We start from the raw sequence: 23731 nt of genomic DNA on the forward strand, positions 1-23731 counted from the left end.
GCTCCTTAGTGTTGGGGAGCGGATGGTGGGGCAGGGCTGTGCACCCAGGTGTATCCTGGGAGGCCAGGTCTGCTGTCCCCGGTTCCCCCCCATTCGAGAAATTCTCCAGGTGGCTTCCTGGTGGGTCAGAGTGCTGACCTGCAGACTGGCCCAGCCCAGCGGATCCTTCCCGTTTGTAACACCAGCTTTCCCCAAGTTTCTTCTTCCACACTGATTTCCTGGATCAGGGCCTCTGTCTTCCTCCTGCTTCCTGTGTTTCTGGTTGATCTTTATTCAGCAGGGTCGGTCACGCTCATCCCTGTGGGCTCTGAGTCCTGGCTGCCCTGAGGTGAGCAGCTATTCTTGGCCCAGGCCTTTCCACCTTGCCCAACCACACAAAGGACTCAGACGTCTAAAACATGAGCCCAAATAGGGTTGAGTTTCTGTCCCAGCCACAAGGAGAGTGACTGAGACAACACTGATACATTTTCATTTTCTAATTGACAGTTTTCTATCTTGTGTGCCCGTGGAGAGTTGTGACAGGATCTTGCTATTGTATAGGCTAAAAGTTACTATGTAGGCCAGGCTGGCTTCACACTTGCTGAGATCCTCTTGCCTCAGCCTCCCAAGAGGTGTCATTACAGTGGTGCAACACAATGCCTGCAGTTTTTTTCAACAATAATAGAAACATTTGTCATGGCCAGACATGGTGACACATTCATGTAATCCCAGCTACTGGGAAACTGAGGGAGGATTGTTTTAACCCAGGAGTTTGAAGGCAGCCTCACTCAGTGAGACCATGTGTAAAATTAAATAGGGGCTGGGGATACTGCTCAGGGATAGATGCTAACCTAGCATCCACAAGGGTCTGGGTTCAATTCCCAGTACCCCAAGAAAAAATTCATTATTATCTAGTATTTACTGTGTTTATGGCACTAGCTCATTTTCTTTTTTTCTTTTTGTTACTGGGGATCGAACTTGGGTCCTTGCACTTGTGAGGCAGGCAGCAGAACCACTGAGCTAAATCCCCGGCCCTAGCCCATTTTCTATTTGAGCCTGTTTTGAGGAATTTAGGAAAACTTGTGTTTTATGGAAGACAGAATTTTTCTTTGCTTTTCAGAGTATGTAACTTAATAGGTGAAGGAAAGAAGAGTACTGCATTCAGTTATTCTGTCTGGTTTCCCTGTTGAAATTTGGAAGAGTCGATGTCAGTGGGGTGGTTAACTTTTTCACTGCTTTGCAGTTTCAAAGTGGAAATATTTTATTGCTTTTAGTAATTAAAAAGGCAAATGTAGGTGTTCTTACAAAGCATTAAACTGTACGGAAATATACAAAGTAGAAAATTAAAGACTCCACAATCCCTCTTATATAACCAACCACAGAATTACAGGAAGATTTATTCATAACATACAAAGAAACGTTAATAAATATATGAAAAACTTACAAGATCGTTTACAAAAAACAGAAATAATAAATATGGATTTAATTGGAAAAAAAATTTTTTTTTTCTTTTGGTTCCGGGGATCGAACTCAGGACCTTGTGTTTCCCAGGCAGGCAGCAGAACCACTGAGCTAAATCCCCAGCCCTAATTGAAATTTTAACATAGCCACCTTTGGGAGGTGGAGTAAGGCAATGGGGGCATTATGATGGGTTCGAAAATCCTCCTTTATCCTTTTATCAGTTGATAGAAATTTAGGCATTTTATTGGAGTGCATATATATAAAACAGTAATGGAAAGTAGTTGCTTCTGGAAACAAAATTTGGTATTACAGACAAAGTAGATAGGTATGTCCCATTTGGCTTTAAGCCTTTTAGAGCTACTTCATACTTTACGTATTTTTTTTTTCCTCGTTTCTTTTTGTTTTTTTTTGGTACCGGATATCGAACTCGGGTCCTTGTGCTTGCGAGGCAGGCGGCAGAACTTTTTTGTTTTTTTGAGGCAGGGTTTTGCTTTGTAATTCAGGCTGGCCTTGAACTCTATGTGCAGGCCAAGCTGGCCTAGAATTCATGGCACCCTCCTGTCTCAGCCTCGCAGTGCTGGGATTTCAGGTGTGCGTCCCCACGCTGGCTATTTTATGGATATTTATAACTTACATACATGTAGACTGGGAGAAAGCTGAAAGAAGTAAGATGATGAAGCACCCATATTTAAAGACAACATCTTTTTGAAGTTTATTGACAGTACTATTAAACCCCTTATTTTTTCAGTTCATATGAAGTTTTTGTTTTAAAGATTGAATTTATTTCAGAAGTACTTATAAACCAGTGAGACATGACTAAGCATTTACAGTAAAGTTTTCAAATTTTAATACCTACCTTTTTATGGGATAAAAAAGCATTACCATTGTAGTATTTTTGTTTTTATTAAAATTAGTTCTTTTCAAGTTTGATTACTACTAACAAATCCTGAGTTTTAGTACAGGCAGAGTATCCCTTTTCCCAAATACTTGGGAACAGCCAGGTGCAGTGGTACTCTCCTAATCCCAGTACTTCGGAGGCTGAAGCAGGAGGATCCCTTTTAATTTGAGGCTAGCCTGGGTTACGACATAGCGAGTTCAAGGCCAGCCTGAACTACATAGGAAGACCCTGTCTCATAACCAAACCAAACAAAAAGATTCATACCAGAAGTATTTTGGAATATGTACATATACAGAACGTGATATGTTTTGGATGGAATATCAGTCTAAGCATGAGTTTCACTTACGCTTCATAAATGCCTTCTGTACATAACCTGAAGGCAATTGGATACAGTAGTTTTCATGTTGCCTGTGAATCATAGTTGCATGGTGTGGAATTTTCCACTTGAGCATTCTGGATTTTTGGATTAGAGATGTTAAGTCTATAGTATTCTAAGGCAAGGTAGAAATATCTTTTTTTCTACATGGGGAATTGAATCCAAGACCTTCACACTGAGCTATATCCTCAGTGTAACTTTTAAAATTATCTTTTATTTTGAGGCAGGGCTAAGTTGCCCAAGGTGGGCTTTAACCTGCAGTCCTCCTGCCTCAGCCTCCAGAGTGCTGGGATTACAGGAGTATGTCACCACACCTAGCTCGAAACATGATAATTTAAAAGGTTATTTTTCATCTTTTAAGCACTGTTTTATGGTAAAAAATTACTATTTGGTCCTAAGTGTTCTTATATGCAAATAATTTGTACTGCAGATGTTTTTTAATTTTCCTGACATCTACATTATACAACTCTAAATTCTTCCTCATCACTGAAGTGTATGTGCTCTTCTTTATCCTTGGGCGCCGTGAATCCTCTGATGTGGAGGGGCCTGCTGCACTGGGTTTCCATTTGTTCTGTTCTTCAATCTTGGCTTGCTGGAATGGGATTCAGAAAACAAAATCAAACCAAGGTTTGATTTAGGGTAGATTAATTCCTGCATGGTGAAGTCAACAGGAACACCAGGGATTCCCACCCTCCTAGGCCACACAGACAACAAGATATCCTCCCCGTGACCCACACCTGGTCCCCAGCACTGTGTTGCTCAAAATCATCCCAGGCAATGTTTGCATGTGTGTAGAAATGGGGATGGAACCCAGAGCTATATGCACTATTCGAAGGTCTTCCCCTTCGTCTTCACTTTCTGCTATGTCCTCACTACCACACTTGAGGAGAAACAGCAGAAGGTAATCAGCCAGCGTTAAAGACAGAAGCCAATGGTGAGGTACTCAGTGAGAGCAGATTACTCACATTTCTTCCGGTTCAGCAATTTTCTTTTTCTTCTTTTTTTCTTTCTTCTTTGGAGGCTCACTTTCTCCGAGCATGTTGTTTGGACAGGCATAACTTAAGTGTCCACTTTCCTTTTGGTGAGCATTGAAGAGGAAAGGAAAGATACTGTATTTGTTACTGTTATTAACTTGTCTGGAATTCTGCAACTACAAGCTTTCAGAATTTAGAAAAGAATATTCTCAAACTGGGGATATACAAAATGGATTAATGATAAAATCAACTTTTAGAAGGAAGAGTGTTATTTTATGACTCCCAATAATTAGACAGCAGCTGGGCCTGGTTGCTCACACCTGCAGTCCCAGGACTTGGGAGGCTAAGGCCAGAGGATTGCCTAGAGTTCATTGACAGCTTGAGCTACAAGTGAATTCAAGGCCAGCGTGATGTACGTCGTGAGGCACTGTCTAAAAACACTACCAAAAAACCTTGTGTATATTAATTTAGAAGGTATTTGTCGTCATAGTTTTTGTTTGTTGTTTTGGTGGTACTTGGGATTGAATCCTGGGCCTCCACACTGAGCTATATCCATAATCCTTTTTTATTCTGAGACAGAATTTTATTAAGTTACTAAATTGGTCAGGCTGGGCCTCAACATAAGTTCCTCCTGTCTCAGCCCCCTAGAGTGCTGGGATTACACCTGGCTATTGGATATTATTTTTGACATATATTGGGTTAAGTAAAAAATACTAGTATGTTACTAATTTTTACCTTTTCTTGTGTATTTTACTAAGGATTAAACCCACTATATAAGAATAGTGAGCTGTATTCTTTGCCAACTGTTTGTTTTTTTTAATGTGGCTGAAAATTGATAATCATACTTATAGCTTATATAATACTTGTATCTGATAGGAATGAACTAGACTGTAACTCTGAATATAATCTCTATATTACCTCACAAAAATACATTTAAGAATAATTTGTTAAGAGTTGTGTGTGGGTAATAGCACTCAGATGTAATTCCAGCATTCTAGGAGGCTGAGGCAGGAGGCTTTCGAATTTGAACTTAGTGTGGAATCTCAGTAAGACCCTAACTAAAAATAAAAAACAGGTTGGACATGTAGTGTCTTAGTGTGAAGGCTCTGAGTTCATTCCTCAGTACTGCAAAAAAAAGAAAAACAAGAAAAAAACAAAGAAAAACCCCAAATCAAAACAACAACAAAAAACTTATATTCGACAAAGTGGCAAATAGACCACAGGCCATGTAACATGAACACAAGTGTTGTTATTTATCCTTAATTGAACTGTAGTGAGAATGTATTTAGGAGAGGCATTTCACGAATAGTTGCTATGTCATATGCCTGTAGTCCCACTAGATTAACAGCCTGAGGCAGGAGGATCACTTGAGCCCTTGAGTTTAAGATCTGCCTGGGCAACATAGTGAGAATGCACATCAACAACAAAAATTCAATTCATAATATCTCATAGAGGATGGGACAGATGATAATGGTACTGAACTGTGATGCTGGCCACTGCCCAAATGTTACAGAAACAGCGAGCGTAACAGAAATAGATGAGTCATTAAAACCTTCCCAGCACTGAAGTGAATAAGGAACAGTTTTAAAGATTTAGAAACTAGAGAAAAACATCTCTGGATTTACCTAAAATAACCCAAGTTGGTTTTTGGCAGTCCTGGAGATTAAACCCTCAGCCTCAGCATGCTAGGGGACTTCTCTACCACTGAGCTACCTTGCCAGCTCCAGGTTATCTTTCATTTCATTCTGTTTTCTTTGCTCTGTCTGTTCTCTCTCTCTCTTTTCTAGAACTAGGGATTAAGTTCTACGAATCTTTACTACTGAGCTACACACCCACCTTTTACTTTCTGAGACAGGATCTTGCCAAGTTGCATAGGCTGGTGTCAAACTTGAATTCTCCTGCCTCATCCTTCCATTTGGCTGGGATTGATACCTTTCAGTTAAGCTTTACTTAGATGAGTCTCTAAGTAAAATAACTTTCATCACCTGGTTACAGCCCGCCTGAAATTCTGGTGGGCACCAATAAAAGACTGGTGTGGAAACTACCTTAAAAGAAACAACTGTACAGAAGATTTCACAAAGCTTCAGGTGTACTCACCCCACATTGAAAACGCTTAAGTAATTTCGCCTTCGGATGAATTCAGCTGCTCTCCCATTGTCAACAGCAATGCTTGCCTTTATCACTCTACCAAATAACTAAACCAGAGAAAAATGTAAATGCAGAAGGTTGTATTTCACTGGAATCTAAAACCAGCAATTTGGGCCAGGGATTTAGCTCAGTGGTTTCACCACCTGCCGCGCAAGCTCAAGGACCTGAGTTCAATCCCCGGTACCAATAAATCAAACAATCAATCCAGCAATTTGATTCTATTTCCACAAACTTTCAATTGCATTTCTGGGGTGGGTTAATTTAGCAATTTTCCTACTTATGTCTGATAGTCTATCCTGTATTACTTTTCTTACATTCTGCCAGTGTTTTGAGAACCCAGTACAACTTTGACATAAGTAAGATATTCTCTGAATCTAATGATATTCATCATGTCTGATCAGCTCCTGTATTTCCACATTTTTTGGTCTGAATGAGCAAAAGGCTTTTGGGATTTAAAAAGAAACAGATGCAAATGAATGGCTTACCTGTTTGTTATTTATGGCTCTGGTGCAGTTTTGAGCAGTCTTTATCCAAAAATAATATAAATGCAACCCCCTTTACTCTTCCTCGTATCTTGTCTTTCATTATAGTAACCCTTAAAAAGTATGAACAAAGAGCAAATTAAAAATAAAAAAGCAATAAATAAAACATTGATATTTAGAAAACTGAAGCTTTTTGCAAAAAAGTTTAAAGGTTGAAAAATAAGAGAAATACATAAAACCTAGCTATTTCTTCAAAGTCATGGGACATCAAGAATAATGGAGGGCTGGGAATTTAGCTTAGTGGTCACCCCCTGCCTCATAAGTGCAAGGTCCTGAGTTTGATCCCCAGTACCAGAAAAAAAAAAGAATAATGGAAATAAGAAAGTTTTATTGCTTTAATACATGTAAGCAGCACAAGCGTTAACTCATGAGGAGATAGCCAGGAGTTGAAGGGTGGAGAGATTACAGACAATGGATTCTTACAAGTTAAGCACACCTCTTGCCTAATTTCTTCAACCTGGAAGAAAAAAAAACCTGAAACAAAACTTGAGGTATTCTATTCTACATAAAAATAAAATTATTTTACTTACATTATTAAGGAATTATTCTAGGAACTGTTAAGTAACTAATATTTAAGCAATTAAATATTCAATAATTTCTTAAATTCTTTTTCTAAGGTTCGGGAATCTAATTGTATTTGGAGGGGAGTACTGGGGACTCAACCCAGGGGACCGCTAAACTACATCCCCAACCCTGTCTGAGACAGGATCTTGTTACTGTAGCTTGGGATGTGCAGGAACTCAGTATGTGGCCGAAATTGGCCTATAACTCGCTATCCTGTGCCTCAGCCTTCCTGAATGCTGGCATTACAGGTGTGGCAACACCGTGCCTGGCTCTCTAGTCTTAGTATTCTTTTGAAGCAGTTGCCGCCAGTTCAGTGGTTCTTAGCCCAGTTCCTGGTTATTTGAAAGTTAGGGTGATAAAAGCACAGAGCTTGGTCTTTCTTCTGCCTCTGGAATTTGCCTAGTGCTGGAGCTGTGGGCTAACCGTTTGCCATTTAGTGTGGTTTAGGAGCAGTGCTCAATAGGGAGTAACAGCAGATGTAGGTACAAGATGAGGTATGTTTACTATGTGACAAAGTGCAAGCCTCAAGTAAACTAAAAGATGGGACATGGCCCAAGAGTATAGAAGCCAGTAGAAAGGAGCTGCCACTCATTAAGTCCAGGATAATCCAAGCATCAAAAGTACAGGAATGAATTAAAAACACAGAAAAGGTAGGAATGCTCTACCAGCAACAGATAAGTAAGTGGGAGAGAAAGGAGAGTCCTTGCTTACAGCAGAATGCCAGTGGGTGACTGGTGAATGAGCAGGGAGTGCTGGTGACAGAAAGTCCCCTTTTTGTTTTGTTTATTTGAGGCAGGGTCTTGCTACACAGTTGAGACTGACTCTGAGCTGTGATCCTCCTCCTTCAGCCTGCCATGTGGTAGGTTTACAGGTGTGTGCCACTATGCCTGGCTGGAAAATCACCAGTCTGCAACAACGTGGTAGAGATTGGAATCAAACAACATATTAAAATAACATACTGAAAGAATCAAATAACATGTTAAGTCTAAAATAAAGTGGTTTTTTTTGGTACCGGGGATTGAACTCGGGTCCTTGCGCTTGCGCAGCAGGCGGCGAAACCACTGAGCTAAATCCCCGGCCCATCTTTTCTTAAGAGTATCTCCTAAAGACTGCTTATTACAAAGGGAAAATAAAGGATATAGTGAAAAAATTAGATAGAATCTTGACTTGGGCGATCAAAACTAATGTCAACAATGAGGGACAGATGGACATTATATGCCTTGCTGTGATACTCTGAAAAGGGCACAATATCATATAAACTATCCTAGTCCAGAAAATATAACACAAATCTTAATTGTAAAAATATAACACAAATCTAACAGTAAAAAAAAAAAAAAAAAGACAAGGGAAGACTGGTTTCATACCCTTCTCTTTTTATCCTGGTACTGGAGGTGGAAACCACAGCCTTGGGCATGCTAGGTAAGCAAACTTATTTTATTTTTCAGTACAGGGGATCAAACTCAGGACCTTGTGCTTGGGAGGCAGGCGCAGTGCCACTGAGCTAAAGCCCTGGTCCATAGCAAGGTTATTTTGATAGAAAGTCTGGCTAAATTGCACACCATGGCCTTAAGCTTGAACTTCTCCTTTGTCAGCCTCCACTGTAGCTGGAATTACAGATGTATGCCACCAAGCCCAACAGGGTATATTTATATTCTTTTTCTGAAATGGGCATTAAACCAGGGCCTTGGACGTGCTAAGGAAGCACTCTGTAATTTTAGGAACTTGAGTATTTAGGAATGAAAGACACTGATGTTTGCAACCTCCATTAAATGACTGAAAAACTTTGTGCATATATATGTATGTGCATTCACATTTATGAAGAGTGCAAATGATAAAGCAAATGAGAATGCTGAGAAGTGAAATGGAATAAAGGATTCTTTTTTTTTTTTTATAAGAAGCAAAGTTTATTTACTCAGTGGGTAAAGGTTATTCTGATGATCTCTGTACTATTTTTGCAACTTTTTATAAGTTTGAGGGTTTTTCCAAGTAGTAATAAAGGATAATGTTCAAGACAAAGCTTAGTAGTTTTCTAAAATCTGAATTATAGGAAAATAGATACTAGTTAATAAAATTTATTCGACAATTTCCTATATTGACATTATTTTATTTTGGTTTGGGTTAAGGTACATACACTGTATAGTCATGAATGAAAGGAGTAAAAGGATCCCACCATATAAACAAAAGTATGTTGTGTTCCCAGGTCAACAGACTCTCCCTGCCCTGGAAAACAGCAACGCACCAGAGAAAAGGGGAAAAAGATCTAGGAAAACCAAGAAGGCAGTGGCAGCACAGCCAATCATTTCAGAGCAACAGAAAGATGACATAGAGAAAAGTACGGAGCAGTCCACAGTGCCAACCCCAGCTCGTGAGGGTGAGGAGAACCCAACTGCTCAAGCGAAAGATGAGCTTGGAGAGGGCCTCCCTGTGATGCAGAGTGGACCGCAGACTGCTCAAGCAAAAGGTGAGCCTGCAGAGGGCCTCCCTGTGATGCAGAGTGGAACACCAACGTCTCAAGTAATAAATGAACCTGCAGAGGGCCTCCCTGTGATGCAGAGTGGACCACCGACTGCCCAAGCAAAAGGTGAGCTGAGAGAAAGCCTTCCTGTGATAAAGAGTAGACCACTGAGAGCGCAAGTGAAAGGTAAGGAGGGGGTGGGGGCCCTCCTATGAGAAACACAGGGCTAGCAGCATGGAGGAATTGTTTTGAACTAGTTTTGGGTTTTTGTAGTTCATTTCTTTTCCCTTTTTTATTTCCCCTGTTAATCTCATCTAATATTATTTACTTTTTGATTTTATAATTGGCTTTTTAAAAATCTTTTTAATTTAAAAAAATTTACTTCATTTTCCCTTTCCCAACCTCTTCTATTTTTATTCCTTTATTATTGTTACTTTTAACATGTATAAATTTTTAGCCCTTTAGTTTACATTATTAGCCTTTTATTTTATATTATTATTATGCCCTTTTTTTTTTTTCCTATTGTCAATGACAGCTAATGTTCTACTGTTAATGATGGTATAACTGTTGCCATTTAATTGTTTTACCATATGTCAATACTGGGTTTGTCTTTGTGTCATTGTTGTTACTACAGTTTGTTTTCTCCAGTCTGAGTGGTACTGGGAATTAAGTCCTCAATATAGAAGGGAGGATATTAGAACTTCATGTAAAACAAAAGAGATCTCCATATCAGCGAATGCATAGGTCTCAACACAGAAATAGAAGTATGAAAAAACAAGGCCATATGATTTCTCTGAAGGTATCTAAACTTGTCAATACCTGAATGGAAAGATATGAAAGTAGAATTGGCCATGGTGGTACATGTCTGTCATCCCACCAATCAGGGACACTAAGGCAGGAGGACTGCCAAGTCTGAACTCAGCCTGGGCAACTTAGCAGCTTAGTGAGACCCCGTCTCAAACTAAACAATAAAAAGGATTGGGGATGTAGCTCAGTGTGAAGGCCCTGGGTTACACTCCAGCACCACCCCCGCTGCCATGGATGAAATGCCAGAAAAATTAAAAGAACTGATTTCTAAAATGATTAATGACTTCAAAATGATACAAATAGGGCCGGGGATGTAGCTCAGTGGCACCGCACCTGCCTGGTAAGTGCAAGGTCCTGAGTTCCATCCCAGGTACCAAAGAGAAAAGAAAGAAAGAAAAAGATACAAATAAATAAGTGATTGAAGTAAGAAAATGCAGGATATGAAGGAGGAATGCAATAAAGATAGATTCTGGAGAAGAACCCAATAGTAATATTGGAAATGAAAAGTACCTAAGTAAAAAAACTCAGTGAAAGAAACCTCACCAACAGACTGGGTAAAACAGAATGTACCACTTAAGGACTTGCAGATAAGGCTGATAAGTCATCACACTCAAACACTTATAAGAAAAAAATAAGAACAAGATATCCAAGAACTCTAGGACACAGTTAAAAGACAAAAGTTAGGAATTTTTGGTGAAGAAGCCCCCAAGGTTCAGGGTAATGGCATAGAAAATCTATTAATGAAATAACAACAGAAAACTTCCCAAATCTTGGGAAAGATGTGGCCATCCAGGTACAGAAGGCATTTAGAACTCCAAACAGGGATGACTAGAAAAAGGACTTCCTCATATGATATTATAGTAAAAATGTCAAGAATACAGAACAAGAATATTGAAAACTGCAAAAGAGATACACCCAAGTTACACACAGAGGCCAACACATAAAAAACTGCAGGCTTTTTTGAAGAAACTCTATAAAGGCCAAAAGTACATAGAGTGGTGTACTTAAAGCCTTGAAAGAAAATAACTGGCTACCTAGATTACTATACCTAGCAAAACTATGCTTCACAATCAAAGGAGAAATAAAGGCCTTTCAGATAATCATAAAGAAATTAGGGCTGGGGATTTAGCTCAGTTGTTCTGCCGGCTGCCTTGCAAGTGCAAGGTCCTGAGTTCGATCCTGGGTACCAAAAAACAAAACAAAACAAAACCAAAAGAAATTAATGACTACTAAGCCAGCATTTAAGATAACAAAAGAACACTACACGTAGAAGAGGAAGAGAGATAAGCTATTGAAAATTAGGAAAGAATCAAACACTAGAAAAACTACAAAATAGGGCTAGAGATTTAGCTCAGTGGTTCCGCCGCTTGCCTTGCAAGCGCAAGGTCCTGAGTTCGATCCCCGGTACCAAAAAAAAGAAAAACTACAAAATGACAGCAAATAGAACATACCTTTCTATAATAATTTTGATTGAAACTGTTCTTAATTCTCTAATTAAAAAACAGTGGCAGACTGGTTCGAAAAATAGTACCCAATTCTTTGTTGCCTGCAAGAAACCCACCTCACTGGCAAAGACATACATGGACAAAGTGAAAGGACAGAAAATAATATTCTATATAAATGGAAGTTCAAATCAAGCAGGAATAGTTAAATCTGACAAAGCAAATTTCAAGATAAAATTAAAAGAGGTAAGGAAGACCATGACATATTGCTGAAGGCAATTATCCAACAAGAAGATACAAGTATAAATACATAATACTTTGAACACTGCTATGCCCAATTTCATAAGATACTACTTAATAGAAAAAGGGACATAAATCCTAATTCAGTAGTAGTGAGTTCACCAAGAGATTCGTCATCCCAACCCCCCATCAACAAAGAATCGTCAGTTAAATAATATCAAAAATCAAATGGACTTAACAGACACGTACACAGAACATTCCATTCAACAAACTACATTGTTTCAGTAGCTCATGAAGTGTTTTTGAGAATAAATTATATTTTAGGCCATAAAGCATATCTTAACAAATATTAAAAAACTGAAGTAATTTCTTGTGTCTTATTTGATCGGAGTGGAATGAAACTAGAAATCAACAGCAAGAGAAACTATATAAACTACACAAAAACACTGAGATTGAGTGATTCAGTTTGAATGATCACTGGATCACTGAAGAAATCAGGGGGAAAATTAAAAAATTCCTAGAACCAAATGAAAATGAAACACTATATACCAAAATGTCTGCATAAAGGCAGTTCTAAGAGGGAATCTTATAGCTATGAGCACCTATATCAAAAAATCAGAAAATGATCAAAATGTTGTGTATGTATGTAATACTTCCCCGAAGTGAGTGTAGAGAAAGCCAAGTGTGGTAGTGCTCACCATTAATCCCAATACTCTGTAAGGTTGTGGCAGGTGTATCTGAAGTTCCTGTATAGCCAGGGCAACCTGACAACTCTGCAAGACACTGTCTCAAGAAAAAAGAAAGAATGAAAAAAAAATGCTGATTATAGCTCATACAAAGGTTCTGGATTGAATCCCTAGGTGGTAGGGAGCAAAAACAAAATGTCAGAAATCTCAAATAATCTAATGATATATCTCAAAAACTTAGTAAAACAAAAACCAAAACCAAATGCAAATGAATAAAATACCATAGCTGAAAATAATGAACTAGAGATAAAAAGAAAAATATATAGAATCAATGGCACAAAAAGTTTGTTGTTTGAAAACATGAACAAGAGTGATAAATCCTTAGCTAAACTAACCAAATGAAAGAGCAGTAAGGCTCACATCTATGTAACTAGGAAAAACAGGATCACTGAGCTAGGTTTGGGGGTACATGCCTATAACCCCAGCACTTAGGAGGCTGAGGCAGGAGGATTGCTGCGAGTTCAAGGCCAGCCTGGACTACATAGGTAGACCTTGTTTCAAAAAGCAAAAAAGGATGTGAGGGCCATCTGGCTGCAACATCTGTTACCCCATTCAGCCCCAGGGTTGACTTGGCTGATCTGGTTGGCTAGGCGGGTATCCTCTTCCTCCCTCACTGCTCCATGTGTGTCCCTCCCAAAGCTGAGTGCTCAGTGGAAGAGGATGACTTCGGGGATCACTGAAATGCACAGAATCATCAGGAACTATTTTGAAAATCTGTACTCAAATAAATTGGAGAATCTGGAAGAAATGGATACATTTCTAGATATATGTAACCTAAGATTGAATGAAGAGGATATAAAAAAACTAATCATGGGCCGAGGATTTAGCTCAGTGGTTTCGCCGCCTGCTGCGCAAGCACAAGGACCCAAGTTCGATCCCCGGTACCAAAAAAAAAAAGAAACTAATCATCAATAAATCAATAACAAGCAATTAAGATTGAAGCAGCAATAAAAAGTCTGGTAACCATGAAAAGCCCAGGACTAGACAGGTTCACTGGTTAAGAACTAACACCAATCCTCTTCAAAATACTCCCAAGAAATACAAAGGAAAGGAATAGAGAGATTCATTTTGAGAGCCAAGTAACATACTGATACTAAAGCTGAAGGATGCAACAATAATCTTCATGAAGATAGATGCAAAAATTCTTTTCAACAGTACATTAAAGAGATTATACACCACAATCATTTGTTTCATTACAGGGATCGAAGTGTGTTCAACATGCAAATCAGTAAACATAATATACCATGTGAATAGATTCAGCATCCCTTCATGACAGAGCTCTGAAGAAACTAGGTATTGAAGGTATAATAAAGGATACACACAACAAATCCGCAGCCAACATTATTGTCAGTGGGGCAAAAATTAAAAGTCTTTCCTCTAAAATTAAGAACAAGGCCAAGATGTCAAAGGTCACCATTCCTACTCAATATAGTACTTGAAATATTAGCAAGAGCATTTAGGCAAGAGAAATAAATAAAAGGGACACAAATGGGAAGGGAAGAATTCAAATTACTCTTATTTGCAGTTGATAATGATCTTTTAATTTAGAAACCATATAGACCCTACCAAAAGAATTTTGATAAATTCAGCTTAGCAGTAGGAGACAAAATCAACATAACCTTTTCTATACACCAATACTGAACTAGCTGAGAAAAAAATCAGGAAAATAATCCATTCAAAATATATATATAAAAAACCAAAAACAACCAAAAATGCAAGGGATAAATCTAACCACGGAGGTGAAAAACTTCTACACTGAAAATTATAAAACACTGAAGAATAAGACTGAAGACACTAGAAGACGAAAAGAACTCTCATATTCATGGATTGGCCAAATTAATATATATATGTTTTCTCCAGTATCACGAATCAAAGTCAGGACCTTGCACTTGCCACTGAGTTAAATCAGCACCCTGAGTTAATATAATTAAAATGGCCATATTGCCAAAAGTGATCCACAGATTCAATGCAATCGCCATCAAAATTTCAATGACATTCTTCACCAAAGGAGAAAAACATGTCTTGAAATTCATATGGAAGCACAAAGAACCAGAACAGAATAGCAGTTCTAAGCAAAAACAGCAAGGCTAGAGGCATCACACAATTCCTGATTTCAAATTATATTACAAAGCCATAGTAACAAAGACAGCATGGTACAGGCACAAAAATACACAGACCAGTGGATCAGAGGGTAGAGAAATCAAGGTATCCAATTTACAACCATCTGATTGTGGACGAAGGAGCCAAAAACACACTGGAGAAGACATAAGCTCTTTAACAAATGGTGCTGGGAAAACTGGATAGCCTGTGTAGGCGAGCTAAACTAGACCCCTGTATCTAATCCTGCAAAAAGTTAATTGAAAATGGATCCAAGACCGATGTATAAGACCAGAAACATTGAAAGTGCTATGAGAAACACTTGAGGCCATAGGCTCAGGCAGACTTCCCTCACAGCACACCAGTAGCACAGCGAATCATAGCACGAATCCACAAAGGGGACTACATGAAATGCAGAAAGTTTCTGCACAGAAGGGAAACAAGCAACAGAATCAAGTGGGAAAAACTATCTGCCAGCTACTCTTCTGAAAGAGGATGAAGATCTAGAACAGTAGTGGCAAACCTTTCAGAGCTTTCTGTGATACAAACAGCCCTCTGTGGTAGCTGTGCCATAGGTTCAGCACCACTGACCTAGAATGTGTAAAGAACTAAAGAAACTGAACATAAAACAAGAACAACAACAACAACAAGAAGTATCCTAGTCATAAATGGGCTAGGGAATTGAGCACAGACTTCTCAAAAGAAGTACAAATGGCTCAGAGGTATATGAAAAACCATTAAACATCTTTAGCCATTAGGAAGACTCAAATCAAAAGTACACTGAAATCCCATCTCATCCCAGTCAGAAGGGCTATCCTCAGATTACCAAAAATAAATGTTGATGAGGATGCTTGGTGGGAGATGGTAGTGGAGGTGAAAGGAATGCTTTTACACTGCTGGTGGGAATGTAAATTAATACCACCACCATGGAAGCTCCTCAGAAAACTAAACGGAGGACTGCTGTATGACCACCTGTACCATTCCTTCCTACACACCCAGAGCAGTTCCAGTCGGCACAAGATGGGTAAACCTGCATTGCCATGTTTCTTGTGTACAATTCACAACAGCCAGAATTGAAAACAGGTAGGAGTCCATCAACAGATGAATGGATGCAGGAAAATGGATGGAACTGGAGATCATCGTGTTAAGTGACATAAGCCATATTCAGAAAGAGAAGTGTCACGTTTTCCCACATATGTAGAATTTTTAAAAGATGACATGAGGGCTGGGGATTTAGCTCAGAGTGGTTCCACCGCCTGCTTCAAAAGCCCAAGGACCCAAGTTTAATCCCTGGGACCAGAAAAAAAAAAAAGATGAAATGAAAGTAAACTACTAATAGATAAGAGGAAGGAAATAAGGAGGGGAGTTTATGATCAAAATATATGCAGGTATGAAATATCATGTTGATACTCAATATTTATTTATTTTTTGGCACTGGGGATTGAACTCAGGACCTTGTCTTTGTAAGACAGGCAGTGGAAACACTGAGCTAAATCCCTAGCCCAATACTCAGTATTTTATAAAATAGGTATTAAAAAAAACCTTTTTTTTGGTAGCAGAAATCGAACTCAGGGACTTGCACTTGCCAGGCAAAACATTTATCAAAAAGAAAAAAGTATGCTGGCTATGGTGGGACACACTTGTTCTCCCAGATACTCCAGAGGTCGAGGCAAGAGGAATGTGAGGGCAAGGCCAGCCTAGGCCACATACTGAGAACTGTGTCAAGCGACCCAATGGTAGATCACTTGCGCAGCATATGTGAGGCCTTAGATTCGATCCCTAATACTGCACCAGGGGGCCGGATAGGGAGAAGGGGGGATGTCTGTCATTTAAAAACTTGACAGCACTCAGGAGGCTCACTGTGAGTTTGACACCAGCTTGAACTATATAGCGAGACCCTGTCTCAAAAAAACAACAAAACAAAACAAAAAAACCCCAAGAACAACAAAAACACAACAAACTTGAAATAACTTAGGGGAAAAATGAGCAATACAATGGCTTAGTTTCTCTCAAATGTGTATTAAACCAAAACGCCACACAAGGGATCTCTGAAATTCAAGGGTTTATTGAGCAACTGTAGATACTGGCAAGAGAAAGGACCAGGTTTTGGGGTAAGTTTCCATAACTACCACAGCAAGGCTAGGTATCAGTTGGGAAAATGTCCATTACACCTAGAATGAAGAGTATTTTTCTAATGAAAACGTGAGGAGGAAAACGTAAGTTGCTCAACTCCATACTGGCTTATAGACAAGGAGGTGGGAGGGCAGCCCATATAACCATTAACCTTATATGTAAACAGGGTGTGAGGTCCCTGGTGGTCTGCTGTGACGAGACTGAAGCCAAGGTTTTAAAATAATTTGGAACAAGTTAGTTTGGCCCGAGGAGGCTGGCTTACTAGCTTCTCTCTTCCCTTCTTTATCTTTGGCCCTTGTGCTTAAATTTAGGGCATCTGAGGATTTTTCCTTGATGGAGAGCACCTGTTTATACAATGGGACTAGGAGGAAAGAAGAGAAGTCAAGCACTAGGTGGAGGGTGAAATTCAGACTGCTTGTCTTGCTACAGTATGAAGTGACCACACACAGTAAAATGTTTAACTCACTTTGAAAAAAAGTATCACGTAGAGAGTTGGTTTGACTTTTTGAAGTTTTCATAATGATGAAAGGTCTAGATCACCCTGCTTCAGCCTCCTGGGTGCTGAAATCATGGGCATGTGGCACTACTCCTGGCTTTTGTTCTTTCTTTGCTTTTTTGTTTTTTGAGGTAGGGGCTCATGATGTAGTCCAGGCTGGCCTCGAACTTGGGGCAATCCTGTTTCAGCCTCCAGAGTGCCGGGACTCCAATGTGTGCCACCGTGCCCATGTGGTTTCCTTTCTTGATCTTTCATTATTTTCTCTTGACACAGAGCTATGCTCACATGATTTCCTGTTCCTGAATGTTCTTCCCATTCTTTTTGCCTGTGTAATTCTTACTCAGACTTTAGGGTTCAAAACAAAGGATATGGACCTAAATAAGACTTCTTGAATTCTCCCGATCAGGTCCTCTCTGTTTATAGGTCCCTCTAACTCTGGGTCCTTAACTTTATCCCATTCTTTTCACAGAGGTATATATTTGTATGGTATTTTGGCAGAGAGGGGGAAAACACCCAGAATAGGTAAATGGGACACTGAAGGGAGCAGACTTGGGAATCAGGCTGTCGGGTTCACATCTGGACTCCGTCACGTAACCAGCGATGACCTGAAGCTTACTGTGTGCTATAGTTTCATCATGTGTGAGATCAGGATGATAATAATCCATATGTTAAAGGGCACGTGAGAATGAAATGAGGCCACATATGTGAAGAGATGCGAACAATGCCTAGCACATATAAAGGCATGTGCTTATTTAAGTGTTACATCATCAGCAGTACTATTGTTTTGATTGAAGATGATCATTCAAAATTCTGTATACATTCACCCAGAAGCATTTTTAATAATGATTTCTAATAGCAAAGTAAGTTTAAAGTAAGTGCTCACACACTTCAGCTGTTCAATATCCACTTATGGAAGGTATGAAGAAAAATAACTTGTCAAGATACGCTCTATTGGGCCGGGGATTTAGCTCAGTGGTTCCGCCACCTGCTTTGCAAGTGCAAGGATCCAAGTTTGATCCTGGGTACCAAAAAAAAAGATACGCTCTAATTCTTGGGATTCAGATAGGATTTTACATACATGACAATGTATTTTAGTTCAAGATAGTTAGGAATGATGGTATTTTGCTTTCGTTTTTTCGCCCATTATAGTTAATTGATTTAAAATAGCTAAATAAAGAAGAGCCTCAAATTCTTTTAATAGTTTCTCAATGCTCAGTTTGAACTGCTAATATCCATTACCGTTTTTATATGTTTCCAGTCTTCCCCATGATATTTAAGCTTTCTATGAAAGTAGAGAATGGTTTAAAAGGACCTTATAAGTCATAGGCATTGAAATACTTCTTTTTATAGTCTTTCTTTGCTAAATTGTATGACTGATATTTTTCATCACTGAAATATTTGTTTCATCTAATCTTTACATTTTATATTAGATAGCAGAATTAGCTTTCATTCTTAGTAATATGGTAAGAAATTAATAAAGATTTATAGAATAAGTGACATATAAACTAATACCAAAAACCCCATTAAATATGAGGGTATATCTGTATAGTACAGTACATGGAAAGCCACTCATCGTTAAAAAAAGAAAACTGCACGTAGAATATTAAAATAGTCTACACATGCATGTATATAGAGCAGTAGTATATTAACATGTGAACAATAATAGTATTTGTCTTTCCTCTGTCATATTGAACTCAGGACCTTGTGCTTGCGAAGCAGGTATGGGGCCATTAAGCTAAGTTCCCGGCCCCATTTATAATATTTCTCAGAAGTCTATTGGAGTATTTTTAGAATGTTAAAATATCCAACCAGTAACAAGACAATTTTGCGTTCTATGGTTAGTTGGACAGAGCTGTCATGCTGCACGACTGAACTACAGTCTTGGCAACACTGCGCTGTGACAGCTTTCCTGCGCCTTCTCATTTCACTCAGTGAAAGCCCGAGTCTGTACCCCATCTGTACAGTCACTAGTGAGGCACCCACAGGGTGGGCTTACCTTCCCTTACCCACCAAACACCTTAACATCTCCCTAGTGTCTAACATATATGTTGACATTTTCATATCCTGCATTCTTTCTTTTGCTAATCATTATCATAGATTTTTTTCTTTTTGTTCTCTAATGTGTCTCTATTCTCCTAAAAAGTACTCAGCACATAATATACTTTTAGTACATTAAGTCTTTATTTTGGTACAGGGAAACTATTTTTGGAAATTCAAGCTGTCCTAATTAATCAAGTTCTGTGTATCACACATGCAACATCTCTCTGGTTCATATCTACCCAAAAAAGGAAGAATAATAGGGCACAGTTGAAGAAAAGATTCAGATCCTTCCTACTTCCTCTCAGCTACCCACTTGCAAGACAGGTCTTGTGGGAAAATTTTGTTCTCTCTAAGGTAAAGAGGTGAAGGAATATGTTGGAAGGGGTTTTTCCCACCTCAATCACCCTTTCATGAACTGAAAACAAAATGTATTAAACTGTTAGGCTTCTGCCATGTGTGTAAAGTAAAAAATACTTGCAGACTGGGAGGGTTAGTTAGGAAAGTCATCTGCTTGAAAACCTCTATCCTACTACCAGTTTCAAAAGACAAGTAAGCCAAGTCGAGTATCCTGATGCAAGCTGGTAATCCCAGAGGAGGGTGAGGCAGGAGGATCACACATTTGAGCCCAGCCTGGGCAAGCCAGCCATTTGACAAGACGCTGTCTCCAAAAATGTAAGTAAGTAGGGCCGGGGATTTAGCTCAACGGTTCTGCCACCTGCCTCACAAGCGCAAAGTCTCAAGTTCAATCTCCATTAGCAAAAAGAACAAAAAGCAAATATATATATATTTATATATATATATTTATATATTTGTATGTAAGTAAATAAACAAAATGGCTGGATGGCATTTGCCTATAATCCCAGCACTGGGGAGACTGAGGCAGGAGGATTTCCAGGCCAGCCTGGACTATATACTGAGTTCTAGGCAAGCCTGAACTACACAGGAAGATCCTGTCTCAAAAAATTGAAGAAAGAAAGAAAGAAAGAGAGAAAGATAGAAAGAGAGGGAGAGGCTGGAGATATAGCTCAGTGTGAAGGCCCTGCATTCAATTCATAGTACTATTACTTCTACCCTCAAAGTGCTTGAAATTTTCTTTGGAAATTACAAGTTTCAGTGTTTTTTACTTATTCATATTTTCAAAAGATGTCTTTGATATTTGTGGCTTACGTGCACCATAATTCTGGTATTTCCCCAGGCAGAACAAGTGGGTAAGTTATGTTGTATATCAGATACAGGGTTCCATACATAAATAATGTATTAACATTAAAACTTACCCGGTATAAGTCGTTATTTGTCAGGGAGAAGGGCAAGTTAGACACATACACTGTGCTCTTACTTGGAGCCAAGCCACCACTCATTTCTAAAACGGAAAACAAGCCAACACATAAGCACTCTAGAGCAGGTATTCCTCATTCCAAGTCAAATCAAATATACAGGCAATCACTGATTTAATTTTGGCGGGTCACACACCTTCCTTAGTTTAAGCAGTTAGAATCACTCCATCTGGGTGAATTAAGGCTTCCCCTTTTCCCAGCACTAAAGAGTATTTATGGACCTCCTTTCAAGTAGCTTCTTTAACCCTGTCAGTGCTTTAACCCTGTGTGTCAGGAGAGGAGAATCTTCAAAAAGATTGAGAAACCCTGAAGCTACTTCCCTGAGGTTAAAAGCTAGAAAGTGCTTTCACACCTGTACAATACCTTGCCTTTGCTCACCCACTTCAGAAAGAGCCTGGGGGCTCAAAAAGAAATTCAGCCACTAATTCTTGCTAACACTTCTGTTGGGTACCTTTTGTGATTGTGAGAAATGTGAGACATTTCTCGTTCACATCAGTCCAGACAAAAATATTAAGACAATGATGTAAAGACCTTTTGAATCTTTTTAATTATTGCCCAAATTGTAAAAGGATACATTGATTTTATACATAATCTCGGCGCAGTGGAGAAATACTGGGATTAAAAATTTTTCATATCCTGTAATTTATCTTCACACCTTATATCACAACATAAGCAAATGAGCCATAAAATTTATTATCATTTTGCAGTACTCGGTCTAGAACCCAGGAATGCTCTCCCACTCAGCTATAACCTCTCTTTAAAAAAAAATTGAGACAGGGTTTAGCCACGTTCACGGCCTGGTCTTGAACACTAGGTTCTTGTGCCACAGCCTCCCCAGTTCTGGGATTCCAGGCGTGCACTTGGTTGTACCTGTGATCCGTACATGGATTAATCCAAGTTCATATTTTCGAGGTAAATCGCGGGTGTGGCGTACATCGAGGGTGGGGAGCAGACGATCACAAACAGCAAAATCCGGTGCTAAGTCCCGCCAGTTCTCGAAGTAAAGGAAAAACTGTTTTGAGGTTTGGTGACGGAGGCAAGTTATTTAGAAAACAGCATGAACGCCACTCATAGGTCGCTGTGGTAAGTTTCTTGTTAGCGACGGCATTTAGACATCGTGGAAAGAAGTACGCGGCAGGTAAAGGCTGTCGTCCTAGAATCAAAAGGCTGACAGGAGGAAAGGCGCGAATGGTCTGGGCTGCGGCGTCGGGGAAGGGCTGCAGGCAAGGAGGCGTACCTTCTTGAGGATGGAGGCCCCTCGCAGCGGCCTGAGCATCCTGTGCCAGGGCGGGGTGGGGTCGCGGCAGCGGAGGGGCCCTGCGTGGGTCCCATCGGTCGGGCCGTACTGGCGGGCGCCTCCGTGACGTCACCGCGCGCGCCGGAAGTGCCTCCTGGGAGAACGGTGGCGGGTCCTGTGCAACGCTGCGTTTGCGGGGTGGCCGGCTTCCCGGGAACGGCGAGGCCTTTTATTTTCTAGAGAGGTAATGGGATGGGAGAGAGGGCTGGAGCACTTGTGGTAGCCTGAGGTCGCTTTCTGTAGCCGATGCGCAGTATCCTGCTGCTTTGGAGACGTGTAACAGACCTGCCTTTGCAGTCCAGGGTGGGGAGACGTGAATTTTGGGCGAGAGGAAGGTGTGGAGTGGAAGATACTGGTCCCCTTCTCAGCGCCTCATTTCGCAAAAAGAACAGCGAGCTAGGTATCTGGACTCGAGAGCAGGAAATGGGTAAAATTAGTAAATGTGTTCAGCAGACACATGTTGCTATTAGGCATGTTGGGAGATAAAAATAATGAAGTGCAAAATAGAAGTCTTGGGGAGATATATACTGGTTGGGGAAAGAAGACCAATTTTTTGGAGAGTTGGAGATTGTATGAAAAAATACTGAGTTTTGTTGCTACTTTGTTTTTGTGCATCTAGAATGGGCACATGCCGCAGTTTCTCCCAGAGCTTTTAACAGTCCTTTATTCCTACATAAAAATTAAAAAAGCAACGCAAGTTAGTTTAGGGTTAGGGTTAGGGTTAGGGTTAACTTCTACCTAACTGCACGTACAAACTAGGCAGGCCTCTTAATTTCCTGGGTGTCTGTGCGTCAGGAGATTGGAACCTTGCCCTAGAGCCTGCTCAATCGTAGACTCGAGCCGATGCCTTCTCGAGGACCTGAAGTGTAGTCCATCTAGGGCACAGCTGAATCTCAGAAGGCCTCGATGTCTCCGTGTTGCTAAAGTGACTGCTGAGACTGTGGCAAATTTGTGGCCAACCAAACCTATCATGTTTCACATCCCTGTTACTCTAGCTTACTCCCCAGGATGTCAACCCCTTTGGTCTTTGCTATACCCTCATCCCCGTTGTGCTTTGTGATGCTTCTGTTTTGGGTTATCACTGCTTTTCTTTTCCTTTCTTTTTCCTTAAATTCACTCTTCATTAATATGTGTTTTTTTCCTACTTGCTTTGGCAATTGAGCTGTTTATGTAACACTGATATTTAAGGTTGTCTTCGGCATTAGGCATATCAAATTGACTTCAGTTCCTTAGAATACTTTTTTGTCCAGTGTGTTTGCAAAGATCCTTTTCTTTATTTTTCTTTTTTTTTTGGAACCGGGGATCAAATTCGGGTTCTTGCGCTTGTGAGGCAGGCAGCGGAACCACTGAGCTAAATCTCCGACATCCTTTTCTTTCTTTAAGGTATTCATTTCCCTCCTACCTCTTTCTGGAAAATTATTCTTGGTAGCTGTCTGTCACTTTATCTGAAGGTGTTCGGTAACAGACATCCTTGCCATCCATAAATGCCCTTTACTGTCTTTGTAGTAGTTATCACATGGATAAATACTTGCCTCCGCCATTCCTGCAAAGGTAGTCTGTGGGGAGGGAGCACTGTTTGCCTTGCTATGTTTGGAATTCTAGTGTCTAATTCACTATTGGCACTTCATACTGGCAGGTAGTGTTTGAAAGATTGCAGTGAAAGTATGGTTTCAGAGGCCAAGCCACCTAATGAGCATCTAAA

The 23731-nt window shown here is 39.8% G+C and overlaps 2 protein-coding genes across 21 annotated transcripts in view; one reads left to right on the forward strand and one right to left on the reverse strand.

Annotated features, from left to right (window-relative positions):
- Positions 1-1343: 1343 nt before the first annotated feature.
- Positions 1344-23570, reverse strand: LOC101709062 (uncharacterized). The gene is made up of 5 exons (XM_087199959.1): positions 23562-23570; positions 21970-22195; positions 20673-20758; positions 3680-3789; positions 1344-3306 (listed from the first exon to the last, which is right to left on the reverse strand). The coding sequence occupies exons 1-5, from the start codon at positions 23568-23570 to the stop codon at positions 3222-3224; spliced, it is 516 nt and encodes a 171-aa protein (XP_087056085.1). The 3' UTR covers positions 1344-3221.
- The window catches only part of Pphln1 (periphilin 1), a 150800-nt gene continuing 136633 nt past the window's right edge, over positions 9565-23731 (forward strand). For 11 of the 20 annotated variants that reach the window (XM_087200207.1, XM_087200210.1, XM_087200213.1 and 8 more), the window contains exon 1: positions 22082-22213. The gene's annotated coding sequence lies outside the window, so the exon portion shown is untranslated. Of the gene's footprint in view, positions 9584-19954; positions 20071-22081; positions 22214-23731 lie in introns of those variants that run through there. The other 9 variants (XM_087200201.1, XM_087200202.1, XM_087200204.1 and 6 more) reach the window with 3 other exon arrangements.

Source organism: Heterocephalus glaber, unplaced genomic scaffold (genome assembly GCF_053883595.1).
Source record: "Heterocephalus glaber isolate CG9 unplaced genomic scaffold, H.glaber_assembly_v1.0 deba00001733, whole genome shotgun sequence".
NCBI classification, from domain to species: domain Eukaryota; kingdom Metazoa; phylum Chordata; class Mammalia; order Rodentia; family Bathyergidae; genus Heterocephalus; species Heterocephalus glaber.